Genomic DNA, 19,050 nt, shown 5'->3' with positions numbered 1-19,050 from the left:
CGAGGGCTGAGCTGCGAGCCCCTCGCCGCTTCCCTCCGAAGCGGCAGCGGCAGTCGCAGAGCGTTCTGTGCGCATGCGCACAGAACGCTCTGGCACTTTCAGGGGGATTTAAGCATCCCCCCGAATTTTTCCCCCACATTTGACATTTTTGTGCACACGTGGGGACTGGCCCACGTGTGCACAAACCTCCCCCTCCCCCCCAAGTGCCCCCGGAGTGCGGATTTAGCGATCCGCACTCACGGGGGCAACTTGGCTATTAGTATAAGGATGAGACAGGAGAGAACTAATTGGCCAAACACATGGAGAAAAAGCCAAGTTGCAAACATGTTACATTTTTATTCTTTCTTTTCTCCAAGAAACTTGGGGCTCTTTGTTATCCCCCCCCTTCTATTTTTCCCTATAGCTAACCTGTGACTTAATTTAGGCTGAGAGAGAGGGACTGACTCAAGGTCACCCAGTGAGAATCACTGCAGAGCAGGGATTTGAACCAGGCTCCTAGTCCAACATTTTAACCATTACACCATATTGGCTCTCAGGCCCCACTACAGCTCCATCCCTAGGGTATTTATAATGGTGTAGTCTAGTATGAATAGTGCTTTTCCCTCTGGTAAATAGTCAGTCTCCATTTGTATCAACATCGGTGTCTTTTGAAAATGGTAGCCAAACGTCTTCTTGGCCATTAATTAGTGCACACCTCCCTATTCTGCTCTGCCCATACTGGCTTAATTTTTTAAAAAATTACTTCGGTTTGATGTAATAGCAAAGGTTCACATTCATTTTAGAGTATGTCATTAGCTTCTGTATTTAGGAACTTCTAGAATAATTTGAGCAAGATTGCTTCTCCATCTACCAATGGAATGGGGAACTTAAGTCCAGATCTGAATGGTTTAGGGACTAGAGATGTAACTGGAGAGTTGATATGAATTGTGTTGGCTTCCCCTCTGCTGCAACTAATTAGGTGTCCACCTAAAGAAACCAACTGTCTGCTTTCCTGCTGTTTACCATCTTCTGTTTTGTTGCTGTTACAGGTATCGGATAATGACTCAGTGCTGGCAACACCAGCCTGAAGATAGGCCAAACTTTGCTATAGTATTGGAGAGGATTGAATACTGCACCCAGGTATCCATTACTATTTGGTTCTGATATCTATTGTTGTCCATTGTGAGCAATGCTCAAAGGGGAACATGAGGAAGAAGTAAACTCTCAGATAAACCTTCCTCAGGACAGCATAATAGTAGTGCCTTTATCTTCAGTCCAAGGCATCTCAAAGTTTTAGCAAGATGCAAGGAGGTGCTGTAGGAAGAGCTCCTGCCTCAGACTTCTTCCCTTGACCACTCTAAAAGTAGCTGCAGTTGTAGTGAAACAAGGCTAGACCAGGTAAGTTTGGTAGTGGTCAGTGATCACAGGTTATGAAGCCTGTCAATATGACGAGCCTTTAGCCCTGACCTGGATAGCCCAGGCAAGCCTGATCTTGTCAGATTTCGGAAGCTAAGCAGGGTCGACCCTGCCAAGTACTTGAATGAGAGACCTCCAAGGAATATCAGGGCTGGGACGCAGAGAGAGACAATAGTAAACCACCTCTCTGAAATGTCCAAGCCCCACTTGGGATCGCCGGAAGTAAACCATGACTTCCAGGCACACACACAGAATCTCTCCTTGAACATTCCAACATGCTCCAAAATCAGTTGGCTGAATGATCTGTCATTCAGAGGGTCTCTCTATCCACTGGCTGCATTGCCTGCATCCTGCCTCCAACATTCTAAACAGTTTGTTGTTCCTCTCCCCCCCATAGCCAGTCAGAACACAGAGGTCATTTGCATATCTGGCCTGATTGGCCTTTGCCTCTAACATTCTAAATAGTCTGCTGTTGCTGTTGGGAGTCCTGAGGTAAAATACATATCCTAATCTCCCTGTGGGGCCTGGAGATCTCCCCAGCCACAGCACATCATTTGCCCTACGGAAAATTTCCCAGCTCTTACAACTGATGTCCAGATGACCAAGATCAGTTCTCCTGGAGACAATGGCTGCTTTGGCCAGTGGACCCTATGGCATTATACCCTGCTGAGGTCCCTCCCCACCCCAAACCCTGCCTTCCCCAGGCTCTACCCCTCAAATCTACAGGTATTTCCCAACCCAGAGTTGGCAACTGTGTAACTGGCTATGGAACCACTTTCCAGACCCTTGGAACCCAGAAGACATGGCATAAGAGGAGGTGCTTTTCTACTTTAGCTGCCACTGCATAGACCCAAATTAACATAAGCCAACCTCCAGGCAGCACCTGGAGATCTCCAACTATTACAACTGATGTCCAGATGACCAAGATCAGTTCTCCTGGAGACAATGGCTGCCAGGGGACTCTATAGCATTATACCCTGCTGAGGTCCCTCCCCCACCCCAAACCCTGCCCTCCCCAGGCTCTACCCCTCAAATCTACAGGTATATCCCAACCCAGAGTTGGCAGCCCTGTAACTGGCTATGGAACTGTTTTCCAGACTCTTGGAACCCAGAAGACATGGCATAAGAGGAGGTGGTTTTCTACCTTAGCTGCAACTAGGTAAAGGTAAAGTTTTCCCTTGCTCGAAAGCCAGTCGAATACAACTCTAGGGATGCGGTGCTCATCTCCGTTTCAAAGCCGAAGAGCCAGCACTGTCCAAAGACATTTCCGTGGTCATGTGGCCGGCATGACTAGACACCGAGGTACACGGAATGCTGTTACCTTCCCACTGAAATGGTCCCTATTTATCTATTTGCAATTTCTTGCTTTCGAACTGCTAGGTTGGCAGGAGCTGGGATCAGAGATGGGTGCTCACTCCGTCATGTGGCAAATTAACATAAGTCAGGGGTGGAGGGAACCATACCTGTTACCATGAGGCTGTCCTCCCATACTACCCACTTGGGGCAGCAAAATGGCTGGAGACAGCCCTGCCTTATAGCTAAGCAGAAGGAAAGAAACATGGCTTGCCTCCCTCTATTTTCACCTTCCCTCTGCCGCCCCACCAGCCACAGCCGGGACACTCACCTGGAGCTTCCTTCTAGAGACCGTTGTATTTCTTCCCACAAAGTGCCTTACTCCTAGTACTCATATATATATGAGATGAGCCTTTAGACCTCGGCAAGGGTCTGAAATATGGCAGAGGTTGTTGGAGACAGAGTCTGTGTTGGACACATGGGAAGGGAAGCAAAGTGCGAAGTGTGAGGTCCCCTGAGACACCCAAGATGCCCTCATTCACCTCTTTCATGCTGCAATAACTCCTTTTCCAGTCTCAAATTGTCAAGGTGCACTTGAGAGGCAGAGGAGGTCCAAAGGGACAGCAGCAGTGGCTGCAGTGGCTCAGGAGATACAATGGCTTCCCAGCAGTGGCTCTCCCGCCATGCATGTGCAAAAGAGCCTGTTCCCCCACACTGCAGCTTGCCTTTTCTCAGACACGGTGAGGCTCCATGGGTACAGGCGTCAGGCTTGAACTCCACCACAGAAAGTAGAACGTTGGACTCCTGTGAAGGGGAGGGAGAGATTTGACCCAGTTCTCCACATTCCCTTATTCTCACTCATATTTTTTCCACATGAGAACAGTTCCCTTTGCTGTCGTCATTAGTGAAATATCTCCCTAGCAGCCTAGAAAGTGATCTCAGATTTCCTCCTATATCCTTTTTATCCATCCTTCTTTCTCAGTGCAACCCAGTTCTCACAGGTCTGTAATTCATTGGTGCAAAAGCCTTCCTGCTGCTCAGCAAACCCACAACTCGGTAGGATAGTCTATGTTATAACCATCTATTCCAGAAGCAGATGCTCACAAAACATGTGGAAATTAATAACATGTCCCTGTTACAAAAAGAGGCGGCTGCAGACTGAACCTAAGATAAACCAGAAGTGATGCATGGTGAGAGAACCTCTATCTGAGTTTTTTACAACCATTCTGGTTCCTACATACAAGCATAAGTTCTTAGGACTGGCAAGAACCCTCTCATGTCTTCTCCTCAGCATGTCTAGTGAAGTCACCTGACCTGAGGTCTGAACTGGAAGTGATCAACCAGGAAAGAGTTGTGTTGGATCGCACAGTGAAAGTGCAGGTCATTGTTCAGTAGCTGCAAAGAAGGGAAATCCTGTGCTTTAGGAAGGGGGTTGAAAATAAAATGGCCAGAATTCACAAAGCACTTTGAGGCTTTTCATTTGTAGAAGAAAAAAGTGACTGGGAGGGACATGATAGGAGCTTATAAAATTATGCATGGGATGGAGAAAGTGGAAAGAGAGAACTTCCATTGTCTCCAGTACTAGAATTTGGGCGGAAACCAATGAAGCTGATGGACAGTAGATGCAGAGCAGACAAAAGGAAGACCTTCTTTCAACGTGTAGCCAATTTGTGGCATTCACTACCACAGGATGGAGTGATGCTCACTCACTTAGATGGCTTTTAAAAAGGATTAGACAAATCCATGGAGGATAAGTCCATCAGTAGCGGTTAGCCATTGATCCCTAAAGGGAACCTCCATGTTCAGAGGAAGTATACTTCTGAGTACCAGTTGCTCAGTGGCAATAACACGGAGAGGCTTTGTTTCTGTTATGGGCCTTTTGGGACGTCTGGGTGGCCAACTGCAGGAAAAAGGATGCCAAAGTAAATTGTTCTGATCTAGCAGGACTCGTGTTGAGTTCCTGATCCTATCTCATCAAATCTATGCAACACTTAATCATGACCCCTGAAGAAAAGATGTAATTCAAAAGTACATTTGCTATTAACCAAAGACACATGATTTATTTATTTAGAATGTTTCTGTGTCACCTTTTCAAAGTCCTGCTGGAGGTGGCTTACAATTAAAACATCATAACAATGTTAAAAAGCCATTAAAACAACCCACTGGACATGAAAAGTTTAAATTTACTCATAGAACAGTAACAGACTATTAAAAGGTTGGTAAGATTTTAAAAAATCCTAATTCCAAGCCTTGAGTTAAAAGGTGTATTTTGGCCTGTGCCTAAAAGAAAGTAAAGTAGGCACCAAGCAAATTCTTAAGTTAAAAATTTAGCATTCAGGTTTCTATGTCAAGCAACAAAGCCCATGTTTGAGAGTTTTATTGTTCTTTCTTGTAGGATCCGGATGTAATCAACACTGTTTTACCTGTGGAATATGGTCCATGCATTGAAGAAGAAGAAAAGGTCCCAGTGCGCCCTGAAGACCCTGAAGCAATTCCTCCTCTGCTCGTCTTGCCACAGCAAGACAAAAAGATTGCTGAACAGCTCTTGCCTTCCCCACCCTCTTTGGCCATAGCCATTCCTGCAGCAAAACCACAAGTGAAAGCAGTCAGGGCAGAGCCATCCATCCATGCTAATACACAAGCGGCCCTGGAAGGGGGACATGTCAACATGGCATACACTCAGTCCAATCCCTCAACGGAGCTACACAAAGGGCGGGGATCCAGAAACAAGCCCACCAATCTCTGGAACCCAACATATGGCTCCTGGTTTTCAGAGAAGCCAGTTGTCAAAAACAATTCACAGGCAGAAAAAGAGGCAACTGAGAGGGAAGGTTCGGGTCATGAAGGGAACTGTACTTTGGGACCCAGCATTGTGACTGGAAGGCTGCCAAGCTCCTCCCTTCTTCTCGAACCATCTTCGCTGACAGCCACTGTTAAGGAAGTGCCTCTGTTCAGGCTCCGCCATTTCCCCTGCGGAAATGTTAACTACGGATACCAACAACAGGGCTTGCCCTTGGAAATCTCGGCCCCACCTTGTGCCAGCAGTTATGAGGACCCTCTCCTTCGGAACAAGATCCATGTAACTCACCAGGGGCCTTGAAGGCCCCCTGCCCTCTGGACTCATGAGCCTTGGAGCAAACTTCAGTGTCACTAGTCCACAAGAACAAAACAAGGTTCCCTTCCATGATGTGCCAATTTGCTCTGAAGTGCCACCCTTTGAAGCCAGGTTTTCAAATACACCAAGAGGCTTCAGTTAGTCAGAGCTCCTTCCTACACAGAACAAACTAGAACTACATTCAGTATTCTCAGCGAGGCCCAGCTCGCAATCGCATAAAGCCATTCTGCATGGTTGTTCACTATACCCTTCCCTGTGTGTGGCTTTCTCTTGGTTGTTTATACACCATTTCAAGATTCACTGTCCAACGTTTTTTTATGCTTTGGGATTCCCTATACTGCCCAATGCAATATTTGGGGATTCTTCCTGAGGCCAGAGATTTACAGAGGGGCAGAGAAATAAGCTGGATTCATGCCAAAAAACAAATGGGATAACGCAGACTCCCAGTGCACACATCAGCCAGACAGCACTGCCGTTACAGGATGGCCCTTCCTCAAGTATACAAAGCTCTTGGTGCTCTTGGCAAGGCAGCATAACCATATCAGCCTCACTGGTTTAGTCCCTAAGACGAAAATTGCAGTATGTTAAGGAATGTGGTCAATGTAATGGTGACATTGTATGGTTTATGTTCGGAGAGACTCCCTCTCCTGCTTTATTGTTTCTTTCAAGGGGAAGTGGTGGTGCCAAGCGCAAGGAACAATCAAGCCATTAAAACTGGTACTTATTGTTCGGTGGGTATTTGTGATGCCAGATTTTTGATGATGAAGACAGAAAGTTCTGCGGTTATAAACAGATTAGTAATATGGAGGACAGAGTTTGAACATACACAAAAGCTGTCATATGATCGCATTGGTGTGTGCCCACATTCCTCAGTGTGTTGGTCTACTGTCGTTTGTTTATTTTCATCAGTGTTCATGGCACTTTAGGGGTTGGTGTAAAGGCTTCGTGAAAGTGATGGATTTTGAGAAGAGTGATTATAGAGAATCTGCACTGGCCAATTCCCGCACTTGCTTGGTTCATCCAGACTGAATAATCAGGAGTGTAGCCATTGCTTGGCCAGCCCACATCATAGAAGTCTTGACACATGCTGAATTGTGACCTGATAATGGTATGGTAGCTGAGTTTGAGAGTATGGCAATCTAGTCATTAATGATTGCTGAAGCCATTTGCCAAATGAAAAAAAACCCATGCTGAAGCAGATTCTGTCATGCAAACGTAGCTATGAGAAACAAATTTAGAATGGGGAGTAATGCTTACTATATGTTCGTGGAATCATGACTTAGGATCTCCCACCACTACTGCAGGGCTGCAAAGATGCTGTTGTAGGCTGCTGGCCATGAAGGTACTGAACAACCAAAGTAATCTTTAACACTGTTTCTCTTTTGGCACTCAGAATAATGTTGATGACCCACTGGGGACATCTGCTGCATAAGCTTCATTGAAATAAATGGGAACTGTATATGCTCTTACTAACCTGGCTTTCTCATGCATTTCAGTAACAATACTCTCTCTCCATTAGGATTCCTGCCCCTGTCCCCAAACCATATAAATAAACGCAGCTACTATTACATGCCCAGATGCACTGCAAAAGCCCATTGATTTCATTGGGATTTCATGTGCAGAAGCATGTGATCTTCTTGAATGATGGATTAATTTTCTGTGGATGCGTGTCACAGAAGCAAATGAATGGAGAATGAAATAGCTCAGAACCAGAGTCCTTCAAAGTGATTTACAGTTGGACAATCTGCTCACCCAGTCCTTTGCACAATAATGGGCCAGGAGACTCCTGGATGCTGCTCTGAGCTCCATGGAAGAGGGCCAGGAGAAAAATGAGCTCAGTGGCCCAAATAACGCTTCCTTTCCCCATCATGGAGCAACCCTTGGTGGGGACTTTGTTGTGAGCACCTTTTCCTCTATTAGCTGTTCGATAGCTGTGCATCAGAGCTTCTAATTGCCTATAGATTTTAGATCCGACAAGCTGCATATGCTGATTCCATAAATCTGTGCTTGTCGTTTACTCTTGCTCCCAGTAGGGGGCATGCAGTGCCTGCATGAATTTCCTTGGTGGTAATTAAAAGGGAGTGCTCAGGATTCTGTACAAATGCACAAGTTTTTTTCCCACGGGAGCGTAAAGGGGGATTCATCTGCTGTAAAGGGTTATTTCCCAATGTGCACTCTCCTTACAAGCCATTACAGCATGGCTTTTAAACAACCGTGAACTGCAGGAACCTCACTCTGTTTCACGGCTAGAGGGTTCGCTTCTTTGGTACAGGCAACTGTTTGTTTTGTGTTCCTCAGTGGGCTTTCTTAAAATAGCCCATTTCTATTATAAAGATAGAGAAATGTGAATTGCAGTCTTCAAAGAAACAAGGTCTGATTTTATTCCCTGGGGCTTTTTTGTGCAGGATGCATCTCTTCCCCCCCCCCTCCCCAGCATACATAAGATGCTAAATTTAATTGCAGCAGGGCTATTCATACTCTTAAGTCCTGTTGCACAACTAGCAGAGACAAGCAGCGAAGACTGTGAGTCAGTTTGCTAGCTTCAGTGCGGTACCATGATGCTACGTCACCGGCCCTCCTTGCTCTCAAAGGGTTTGCTAAGGCTAGGCACAATTATTAATGCAGCCTGCAGCAGCACATGTGGTGGGCATTTAGAGGGATGGGACCTCTCCATGGAGGAAGACATCCAAGCAGTAGCTTTTCCTTCAAGTTAAAGGCAGATGCTGCTGAAGGAACACAGCACAAGTTCTGCCTTGTAGATTTAGTAGCCCTGGTGAAAATAACGCTACACCGAAAAGAAAGGGTGGGGCTGAATTTGTCAGGGAAGGACAGAGAAAACGTTAGCTGTCCCTCCTTGCTTTTCAAAAGCCTTAGTCCTGTCATTCCAACCTGCAGCTTGTCCCTATTATTTACAGCACAATGTGGATTCCATTAGGAGAGACAAGACCGCCTCAGTATAAAGACAGCCCATTCCTGGGGGAAATCCCAGCAGGGGAATGGAAGCCATGGCACCAGGAGAAGGTGATCAGAAGCAAGGGAGCTCAGAGCCTTCCTTTTGCTTTCCTCTTATGGAGGAGGGTAGAGGAAGAAAAGTAAAGAAAAGGAGAAGGGGGGGGCTTGCCCTTGGATGGTAGAAAAATTGTAAAGTAGAGTCATATGATTCCGATACCTGGTAGGTGCATCTTTATCCCTGTCCTTCCCTGATCTAGTGCCCATTTAACTGAGAAGTGGGGTATCTTAGGTGAACAGAGGAGGTCAGCATTGGTGATGTACCACGCCAAGAGTGTTTCTCTTCATCCTAATTCTGCAGAGGGTCCCAGGAGACTGATTTGGGCTGAGGCATCAACCATGGTGATTTTACATTGCATGACCAGGGCAGTCTGTTGTATGTTAAGAATTTCATTTTGCAAATCTGCTCCTGTAGGCAGGGCCATCCTCTAGGTTTATTCTTACAGGAAGCAAGACCAGGCCACTGTTCTTTCACCAGCTGCATACACCCCCCCACATCTGAGACTCCTCCTTCCCCATACCCAACCTCTCCTTCTGTATCAAGGCTTCATCATTAGGAATGTGCGTCACATCTGTACAGAAGCTTATGCAACATCGCTCATAAATTAAAGGGCCTATGCATTTCAGGGATCCTTATCGAGATAAAATATTAATATATGGTCATTAAGTATTTTGTATTTGTATTTGTATTGTAATCAAGTGTAGTGAAGCAAAAGGCATGAAGACAAATAAAATGACTGTAAAGGCAGGCGTGTGTTGGGCTGTGTATTATCTCTGCAGTAAGTCACCGAACTAATGAGCCTTGTACTTTGGAAAATGAATTGATAACTGCAGCCGGGAGGTAAATTGCAAACACTGGTTGGGCATCTACCTAACAATGAGTGCAGCAAGGTTCTTAGGCTAGAAATAATAAGCATTGTTGTTGTTCTAACTAACAAGACCCATCCCCCCCCCAAACATCAAGGAAAATTCTGGCTGAACTAAAATTACAGTAAATCTGGTTACCTGATAAGAGGTTAAATCTTCTGTATTGGTAAACTACTAACCCAGGATGGGAAATTACAGCTGATCTAATACATACCCTTTTAGGCATTGGATTTTGCAGAATTTGTCCCATGATTGTTTTCTTCCACATAAATATCCCATTACATTCAAGTAGGTTACTGGGAAGAAGAGGCAAATAAAAGTTACCTTTTAGAACATTCCCTACATTTTATACTTTGGGACTATATAGAGACATTTTCTTTCTGATGTGCAGCATTTGAACATTGCAAACATTCTTATACTGCTCAATGCTGTTTATGCAGGCATTTTGGGTGTGAAAGACCAGTCTGCAGTGATGTATGTGCAGCAGCAGTGAAAAAAATGATGAGGAGGTAGATTGTACAATTAGCCTGACATCGTACAGTAATGTGAAAGCCAATTTCTTTTATAATTTTTCTGAATCTTGTTCCCCTTCCCCAAAATGCCACCCCTGACTTTTGGGGCTTTAAAATCCTAAATCTCGCAGCTTTTAATGATTACAGTCAATACTCTCTCTAAGCTGTGGAGTCGTGTGAGTAAAAAGTCTACTTTTATTTATTTATTTATTTTATTGCATTTATATCCCGCCCTCCCTGCAAATGGGCTCAGGGCAGCTCACACAGAGCACAAAGTGCATACAGTACATAAAAGTTAAAACAGTCAAAAATCGGTTCCAACGGATGCACATATAAAACTCCCAACATCTTGCATAGCAGAGGGGAAGGCTAGGGTCATGGAAAGATGTTACCCAGCCCTCCGGCGGTATCTCTCCATGAAGGAGCGGTGGTGGAAGTGGCTGTGGCGGCTCCTACTCGTAAGCCTGGCAGAAGAGCTCCATCTTACAGGCCCTGCGGAACTGCACAAGGTCCCGCAGGACCCTCATCTCCTCCAGGAGCTCATTCCATCAGATAGGAGCCACCACTGAAAAGGACCTGGCCCTTGTTGCTGCAAGCTTGGCCTCTTTAGGGCCCGGGGTCACCAGTCGGTGTTGTGACCCCGACTGAAGTGCTCTTTGGGGAATATATGGGGAAATGCGGTCCCTCGGGTATGCCGGACCCTGGCCATGTAGGGCTTTAAAGGTAAGCACCAGCACTTTGAAGCGAATCCGGTATGCTATAGGCAGCCAGTGCAGCTCTTTCAGTACCATACACATTCAACATTTTTTCATTATTATCCTACCTTTCCATTCTATAAAGGAACCTACAACAATAAATTGGCAATATTTGCTGGAATTAAAACCCAACTGCATTGACAAATGCAGTCTGTGGCTTCAAGCACAATAGCAAATCAACCTAGCTGATTTCACCCAAACCATTTGGTTTTCCAGTCCATCAATGTATTGTCTGCAGTGCTTCAGAGACCGGAATGGTAGAAGATTTCTGAGGGTCAGAGAGAGATGTCACTCTTTTAAGATCCTCAATGTTGCGCCACCACTGTGCCGTTTCTTCCCTTTACCACTCTCTGGCTATTTCTTTTAGTATGCAAATTTCACAGTTCACATCCTGTCAAAGAGACTGCAAACAAATATTGTCTTGTTAAGAATGCCTCACCCACAACTATCAAGGAAGCCCAGCACTATCCACTGCAACACTGATATCTCCACTTGACCACTTAAGCAAGCAGGAGGGCGGGAGGACATGATCAATAACAAATTATTCCCATCTCTGCAAATGTGGGAAAGGTTTGTAGTGAGAATGCACTCTTTTCAGCAAAACTGAAGAAAGGAGTAATGGGATTCGGCCTGCTCCAGTACATCAACAGTTATGTGTTAAGTGTACCTGCTATCTGCTACAGCAAATGCATGGAAGTTTGTTTTATTAAAAATCTGACTAGAGCAGTGGTACCCGCCCCATGGCCAGCATTTGCAATTACCATGAGTCCAAAACAGCCACATGACTACTGCATGCTCTGTGTGCCACCCCACCAGACATACAGTAACATAAACTACATCTTAGTAATAATTAACAGTAGTAATGACTACTGTGGAATTACCGTGTTTCCCCGAAAATAAGACACTGTCTTATATTTATTTTTTCTCAAGGAGACACACTAGGGCTTATACCACAAATGCATAGAAATCCTGCTAGGGCTTATTTTTTGGGTAGGTCTTATTTTCGGGGAAACAGGGTATACAACTGTAAGGTAAGGTGGACGATGAAGAAATTGACATTGTTCAAAGTTTTCTATTCCATGGCTGCATCATCAACCAAAAGGGAGACCACAACCAAGAAATCGGAAGACGACTGAGACTGGGAAAGGCAACCATGAAGGGGGGAGGTTCTTAAGTGTAAGGATGTGTCACTGGCAACCCGTGGGGCTGAGAGAACTCTGACACAAACTGCTCTTTTTCAAGGACAGCTGTGCCAGAGCTTGTGACTGTCCCAAGGTCACATCAGCAGGTGGAAGTGGAGGAGGGGGGAATCAAACCCGGTTCTCCCAGATTAGAGTCCACGCACTTAACTACTACACCAAACTGAAGACCATGCAAAGAACAGATTTGCAGGTTCTAGATCAAATCAAGCCTAAACTCTCCCTAGAAGCGAAAATGATCAAATTGAGGCTATTGTACTTTGGTTACATTAGGAGAAAACAACTCAGTGGAAAAGACAATAATACTAGGAAAAGCTGAAGGCAGCGGGAAAAGAGAAAGATCCAACATGAGATGGATTGACTCCATCAGGGAAGTCACTGCCCTCAGTCTGTAAGACCTGAGCAAGGTTTTTAAAGATAGGACATTTTGGAGGACATTAATTCATAGGGCTGCCATAAATCAGAAATGGCTTGACAGCACTCAACATACACACATTAACTCCAACCTTTTTAATTACCAGAGTACCTCTGCACGCGTAGGGTTGTCTCTCCCTACCCGTGTTAAACCTTATTCAGCCATTGGGTATCTGCCTCCCCACTCTCTCCCTAAACACAAGACACAGCAGAGCAGGCAAGGCAGTGAGATTGTTAACGTGACTGAAGGAGAATAAGATGGGTGCGAAGTAAGGATAGTAAAACCCACCTCCCGCTGTGACTAGCTTTCTCTTTTCCTTGGCTGGCTTGCTGTGGTTGTAGTAGTACTCTCTCTTCTCTGCAGCCAGCCTGCTGTTCTCAGAAGACGTCAGAAGAGCCACATGTGTCACAGAGTATCACTAGATTAAAGCAAGCGGAGCATTGGGGCAAATTGAAGAACCTTCAGTTTGCAGTTAACTAAGTCTCTGGATTATGGCCATCATAGGGTAGCAACAAAGATTTAATCGTTTGGGAGGTGCATGTCCACAATGAAAAGCAATGGTAACAAAGCATGCTTGCAATAACATCCGTATAGATCTTCCGGAAAACTGCCATACAATGGGAAAGGTACTCCATCTAAAAGGTTCAATAATATCCATACCTGAGTGTTATAAAGTCTATCCTGGGAACAAGTGGAGGTTGGTGGCAAAGAAAGGCAAACTGATAGATAAAATGTTAGACATTCTTCATCTAGGTCAAAGATCCACATGTCGATAGAATATATAAATCACAGATAACATACAAAGGTATTTAAAAGACCTGCTTTATTACAGCTGCTGCTCTTTACCCTAGATACATATTCTGTTAAGGTGATACCAAAAAAAAAGAAAGAAAGACCACCTCATTTGCAGTATTTCAAAATCATCTACAGTCGTTCAAAAGCAATGGGTACCATTAACACCAAACAACTCACAACAACAGGTTTATGACAAAAGAAATTTAAACACCAAGGAAACAGATGCTGGACATGGCAAGGTTCAGTGCATCAAAATACATCTGCATCCTCAACTACACATCACTGATTTTCAGATTACTTATATTAAAATATACTTAGAATTGCAAGTTATAGCCATTATCTTTAGTTAATTTCTTCCATTAACTAGAAAGCAATATTCCAGCCTTTTCATGTTTAAGGGCAGCTCAGGAAAATAGTTCTAGCAGTGCTTAAAATATAATACACTTTTACAAGCAGCTAGAATTCAGTCTAAAAATAGAAGACTAATGTCATTTAACTTTCAAGTACAATTAGACTAGCCTCCTTTTTCCTATTGAGGAAGTCCTTTTGTTGCTCCTGCAGCTCTGAAATTAATATGACTGCAGTTAAAATATGCTGAACAATTAAAATATGTGATATTTTAATATGCATTAAAATGAATTTATAAAGCAGTCAGTTATTTAAGAAAAGCATGTTACAGCAAAGTTGCCGTCATCATATCCTCAAATGCTGCTTCTTAGAAGACACGCCAAATTTAACATAAGATCCTTCTAGAGTCTAGGCAACAATGGAGCAATTATATCAAAAACAAAACATGGGACTGCTAGGACACATGAATGGATTAAATGCAATGTTGTGACTAGCTGTTCTAAAAATGGGCCCACAGTGATATAGAAAGCTTATTGCACTGTACAGAACACCAACGATTTACTGGTATTGGGTCTGAAAGCACCAAATTGTCAGTCCACCTTAATTTTCTACTCTCTCTGTCGGCAAGTGGTGGCCTCTCAGCCAGGTGAGCCGCTGTCATATGGCCTAACGCTCCACCTGCTGCAGTTGCCTATGGCTGAAGCCACCAAGTTCTTCTGGATGCCTGTGCCAGGAGAGGGGAAACTGACAGCTGCGATCGCTCTGGGGTTTTCCTGCAACTTCTCTCTCCAGAAGGCGGCACTGATTGGACTGCCCTGGGATGCTAACTGGGATCAGAGTGCTGGCCATGGTTGTCAGCGCTCAAGCCCAAAGAAACGTTCCTGCCCCATGCTAGGATGATGCGTGTTTCTTGAGAGGTATCTTGCATGTAACCAGCATCAATTTGATTCACTGGGCAATCTAATTGCTGGCTGGAGAGCTTTGCTAGAGATTTTTTTTTATGCATTTAAAACACTGCTGTATTATAGTTTGAAAGCATCAGCAAATAAAAAAATTTCCCCCCACAAAACACCTGGGGAAAACTTCTCCAGAGAGGAGACATGAAAGTGCATAATACTTGTTCCAACAATATTTTCAAAAGTGCTTCTAGCATGCTGCTATCTTCTTTTACACACACACGCATACTGTAAAAAAGTGCTTTTACTACAAACCTGAAAATATTTGTGCTGTTTTATTAGCTTTTTCCCTCTTTTATTCAGTCTGCTCACGTATGTAGCAGTGAAGCAGTCATTCTCCTCAGACACTTTTCAATTGGTTACTTTGTGCTTTAGGGAAGCTGTCTGAATAATAAACTACTAGTTTTTAACAACCTTTTTTTCTTAAATACAGTCAAGTTTCCCCCTCTCTTTATTGCTATTCATTTTTTTACCCTAGAGAAGGCCAAGACAGTTTCACAGGCTGACAGACACCACTGTTTTGTTTAAAAAGCTCTTGAGTTGCATAATATAAAGCATTACAGCTTCATTAGAATATGGGATGATGAAGAAGAAGAGATTGGATTTATACCCCGCACTTCACTCAGAGTCTCAGAGCGGCTTACAAACTCCTTTCCCTTCCCCTCCCCACAACAGACACCCTGTGAGGTAGGTGGGGCTGAGAGAGCTCTTACAGGAACTGCTCTTTCAAGAACAGCTCTGACAGAACTATGGTTGCCCAAGGTCAGCCAGCAGCTGCAAGTGGAGAAGTGGGGAATCAAACCCAGTTTTCCCAGATTAGAGTCCGCGCACTTACCCACTACACCAAACTGGATGAAAAGCTCATTCATGGAGAGGCAAGGCAAGTCAGAATGGAACCAGAGAGAAACAGTCTATTAGTCCAATAATGTGGCATCTGACACCCAAGATGTCTTTTCTGCAACAAGCTCTGAGGCAAGGACTGTTCCGAAAGGAAAAGCTATTACCATTTTATCCTCAGGTTCATAATGCATCTGTGATCTAGCTAGTGCTTTGTATGCATTATAGGTGTACAGTTTTATGACTTTAGATAGAACAGAATGCCATGCAGGTGATGGCCAGATTCCCTTGTGCGCTTTGTTTCACAGACTCTTCTCTCAAGTCTGGAGCATTACACTTCAGCAGATGTCATCCACAAGTTTCGCCCCGTTAATCCCACGATAGGTTACTCTGCTGGGCCGCACCAAGACTCCGTGGTTTGGCTTGCAAGTGAAATACCGCTTGTCCCCCACCAAGCCGTCGTTCTTGCCCTTGGCACTCCGCAGTTCCAGACCAAGCCACACCCCAGGAGCAAAGTCGGTAGGACCAATGTAGCGAATTATGCCCATCTCGCTGGAGCTGGTTAGGAGGACCTGGGAACCCTCGTGTAGCTTCACAGGACCCTCAGTACTCACTGTTGTGGTGTTGCTCCAACTGCGCCGCAGGGCAGAGTTTTTTGACCTAAGGAGAGAAAAGGGGGCAACAGCCAATTGGGTTTTCTGTCTGGAAAAACAGCCAGAGAATGCACATGCATACACACAGGAAATGGGTCTCACTGTTTAAAAGAGAAAGACTGAACAGGCTGCTTCTGTTCTGGTTTCAGTAGCAAAGTATACACTCATTTACATCACACCTTCACTGTAATACCAAGAGGAAAGCCTATATATCTTCTGTACAGGTTAGAAAAAGAAGGCAAGAGAAAGGCAGGTTCAAACAGTGAACAACTAGGAAAGAAGGGAAGAAATTAGGTTTTCCCAAGTGAAAAGGTATTCTTAAGTAAGAGACCACCACAGCACGAATGCGGCAGACTCAAACCCTACTGTCCAATTGCTTCAGGACAGCCACATGCATGGAAGCCAGAGCTACATGCTTGGAATCAAAATGGCTCCCTAACCACTAAAACACAATGTTTTATCTGAGCACAGGGTCTGCCATCAAGCCCCACACAGCCTTTTCTTAAAGCAAGGCCCTCATTTAAAATAGCAGAAATCAGGGAAGAGGGAGGAGGTGTTGCTTTCAGAGTCATCCATTTGGACCAACCAAGTCTTGAGTTGGTAACATGGACAATAGTTCTCTGAAATGGCCCTGGTACAGGCATATTTCTTCACTATTTTTATGTTAGCTATTTTTAGGCATTTTTATCACAGCTTGATATGCTAAATGACTACTCGGCAGTATCAAGAGGATATCTCTCTATATAATAATGCTGTTTTAAAGTGGCAACATTCCATGCGCTCCCATTGGCTGTAAAATGCTCCCCCACAGCCATTGGCCCATCAGCCGCTACTCAAGAGTACTTGCGTGTCATTGGCCGGGTGCTGGGTCGGCTGTTTTTCCCTGCCCACTCCCCCTTCAGCCACTCTGCCCTGTCAGAATTACTTGCAAACAGCTTTCTCTCATGACGAAGACGTTTCTCCTGCTTTCCTCCTGTGTGGGAGTAACTTTTACCTCAGTGGCTGTTGGTAGGTGTAACGAAATGGCAGTTTCCTGGCTGCTATCTGTGGTTGTTTGTTTAAAATGTTCTGCCATAAGGTTTAATTGAGCTGTAGTTCCAGAGAGGGGTCTGTCACTCACTAGGTTGAATGGGGCTTCCTCATCTGCAGGACTACAATTCCCAGCTGCCCCAAGGCCAAAAAGAATGGGAAAAGAGGGACTGTCCCAAGGGGCAGGGCAGCATCAATATAGACTGAAGCCCATACAGGGTGGAGGCAGTGTTCGTCCTACAGGAGGTGAGGAAAGGCTCCTGCTGCCTGCGCTGACCAGGCTGTCCAGGCCAGAAGCCACAGACGTTGGGGAACCCTGGGAGGCAGCAGAAATTCAGCCACTCCACAGTCAGCTGGACTGGGGAATGAATGGAAGTTTCCCTGCTCTCTTGGGCCAGAGGCTGGAGCACAGAGTGGATGATGTTTAACCCCTGTTGATTTATGTCCTGTTAGTTCATAGTGTGTGCTTACTCCTACAGCTGTGCCTTATTCATTTAATGTGTGTGTGTGTGTTCCATAACTGTGTAAATAGTTAGATAAAATCTTTTATTTGGGCTAATAATCTGTGTTGTGCTCTGACCACATAGTCTCCCCCACTCTGCACAATAACAAAGGGAGGGGGTAGCCCAAGAAGGCAAGAAAAGGCCAGACCCTTGGGTTGCCAACTTTCCAGGGATCCCCCAAAGATTGGGGATTCCATCTCCAAATAGGGAGATTCGGCCAGAGGGGTCTCAGTGTCCCTCTAAAAAGGCAGTGACAAATCAGTGAGTGGCGGCAGCGAACTTAAGGAGTGATATACGTCCACGGAACAAGGGTGGAAGGCGAACAGTTGAGTTGTAAACTGGAGCCCGTTTCGCCACAGTGGGCAACGAAGCTTGGTTCAGACAAAGGAAGGACACCCTTCGCAGGCCTTTGTGAGGAACTCATTGGGGCTAGTCTGGCTAGGGTTGCCAGCTCCAGGTAGGGAAATTCCTGGAGATTTTCTGGTAGAGTCTATGGAAGCCAGGGTTTGGGGAAGGGAGAGGCCTCAGCTGAACAGAATGCCATAAAGCCCATCTTCCAAAGTTATTTTCTCCAGGGGGGGAAAGAGATCTGTTGTCTTGAGTTCAGTTGTGATACCTGGTGATAGTCAGGCTCCACCTAGAGGTTGGCTACCCTAGGCATAGCCATCAGTGCTTCAGAGCAGGGTCTCTGAGTTCCAGGTTCTTGCTGTAGAAGCTGAGTGGGTGATTTTGGACCAGTCACAGACTTTCAGCCTAACCTACCTCACAGGGTTGTTGTGCAAGTCAAAAGGGGGAGAGGAGAATGATGTTATCTGTTTGGTTCCCATTGCAGAGAAAGACTAATTTTCCTCCTGGAAAACCATTGTTACCAATCTCCAGGTGAGGGCTGGAGATCACTCAGAATTACAACGGCTCTCCAGATGGCAGAGATCAGTTCCCCTGGAGAAAATGGTGGACTCTGTGTCCTTATACCCTGCTGAGATGCCCCCCCATGACAGCCAAGGTGATGTGGCAGTCAGGGATTCAGAGCACGGTGAGGACTGCTGGTGGGGGGGATGGACAGCTGATCAGTGAGGGGGAAGTGAAGGTAGGTTGATGCTTGGCTGGGAAGGAGATAGGGTTGCCAACTCCAGGTGGGAAATTCCTAGATATTTGAGAAATGGAGCCTGGAGAGGGTGAGCCCCGGCCGATGACAATGCCTCGAGCACAGGAGGCGGGCCCAATTAGGCTGGCCAGCTTGACCCGCCGGTGCCTTGATCGTGCGGGAAGGGGGCCCATTCCGACAGCCTTGGACTCAGGAGGGAAGGGGGGCAGGGGCCTGCAGCCGGGAGGCCAGACTAGCGCCCGTTGTCTTCATTCCTACAACGGG

The 19,050-nt window shown here is 45.4% G+C and overlaps 2 protein-coding genes across 11 annotated transcripts in view; one reads left to right on the top strand and one right to left on the bottom strand.

The window, feature by feature from the left end:
* ALK (anaplastic lymphoma receptor tyrosine kinase) overlaps positions 1–5,814 on the top strand; it is a gene marked incomplete at its 5' end in the record, with an annotated part of 125,632 nt that extends 119,818 nt beyond the window's left edge. The window contains 3 exon segments of the mRNA XM_015414879.1: positions 1,029–1,119; positions 5,084–5,720; positions 5,723–5,814. Coding sequence (XP_015270365.1) covers positions 1,029–1,119; positions 5,084–5,720; positions 5,723–5,814 — 820 coding nt within the window.
* A 9,616-nt stretch (positions 5,815–15,430) lies between these two features.
* The window catches only part of CLIP4 (CAP-Gly domain containing linker protein family member 4), a 74,936-nt gene continuing 71,316 nt past the window's right edge, over positions 15,431–19,050 (bottom strand). For all 10 annotated transcript variants that reach the window (XM_015414882.1, XM_015414887.1, XM_015414880.1 and 7 more), the window contains one exon: positions 15,431–16,156. In XM_015414882.1, coding sequence (XP_015270368.1) covers positions 15,835–16,156 — 322 coding nt within the window. In that variant the 3' untranslated portion in view covers positions 15,431–15,834. The remainder of the gene's footprint in view (positions 16,157–19,050) is intronic.

The sequence above is a fragment of the Gekko japonicus genome, unplaced genomic scaffold, assembly GCF_001447785.1.
Source record: "Gekko japonicus isolate JY-2015 unplaced genomic scaffold, Gekko_japonicus_V1.1 scaffold2476, whole genome shotgun sequence".
NCBI classification, from domain to species: Eukaryota; Metazoa; Chordata; class Lepidosauria; order Squamata; family Gekkonidae; genus Gekko; species Gekko japonicus.
This window is presented reverse-complemented; position numbering and strand designations above follow the sequence as displayed.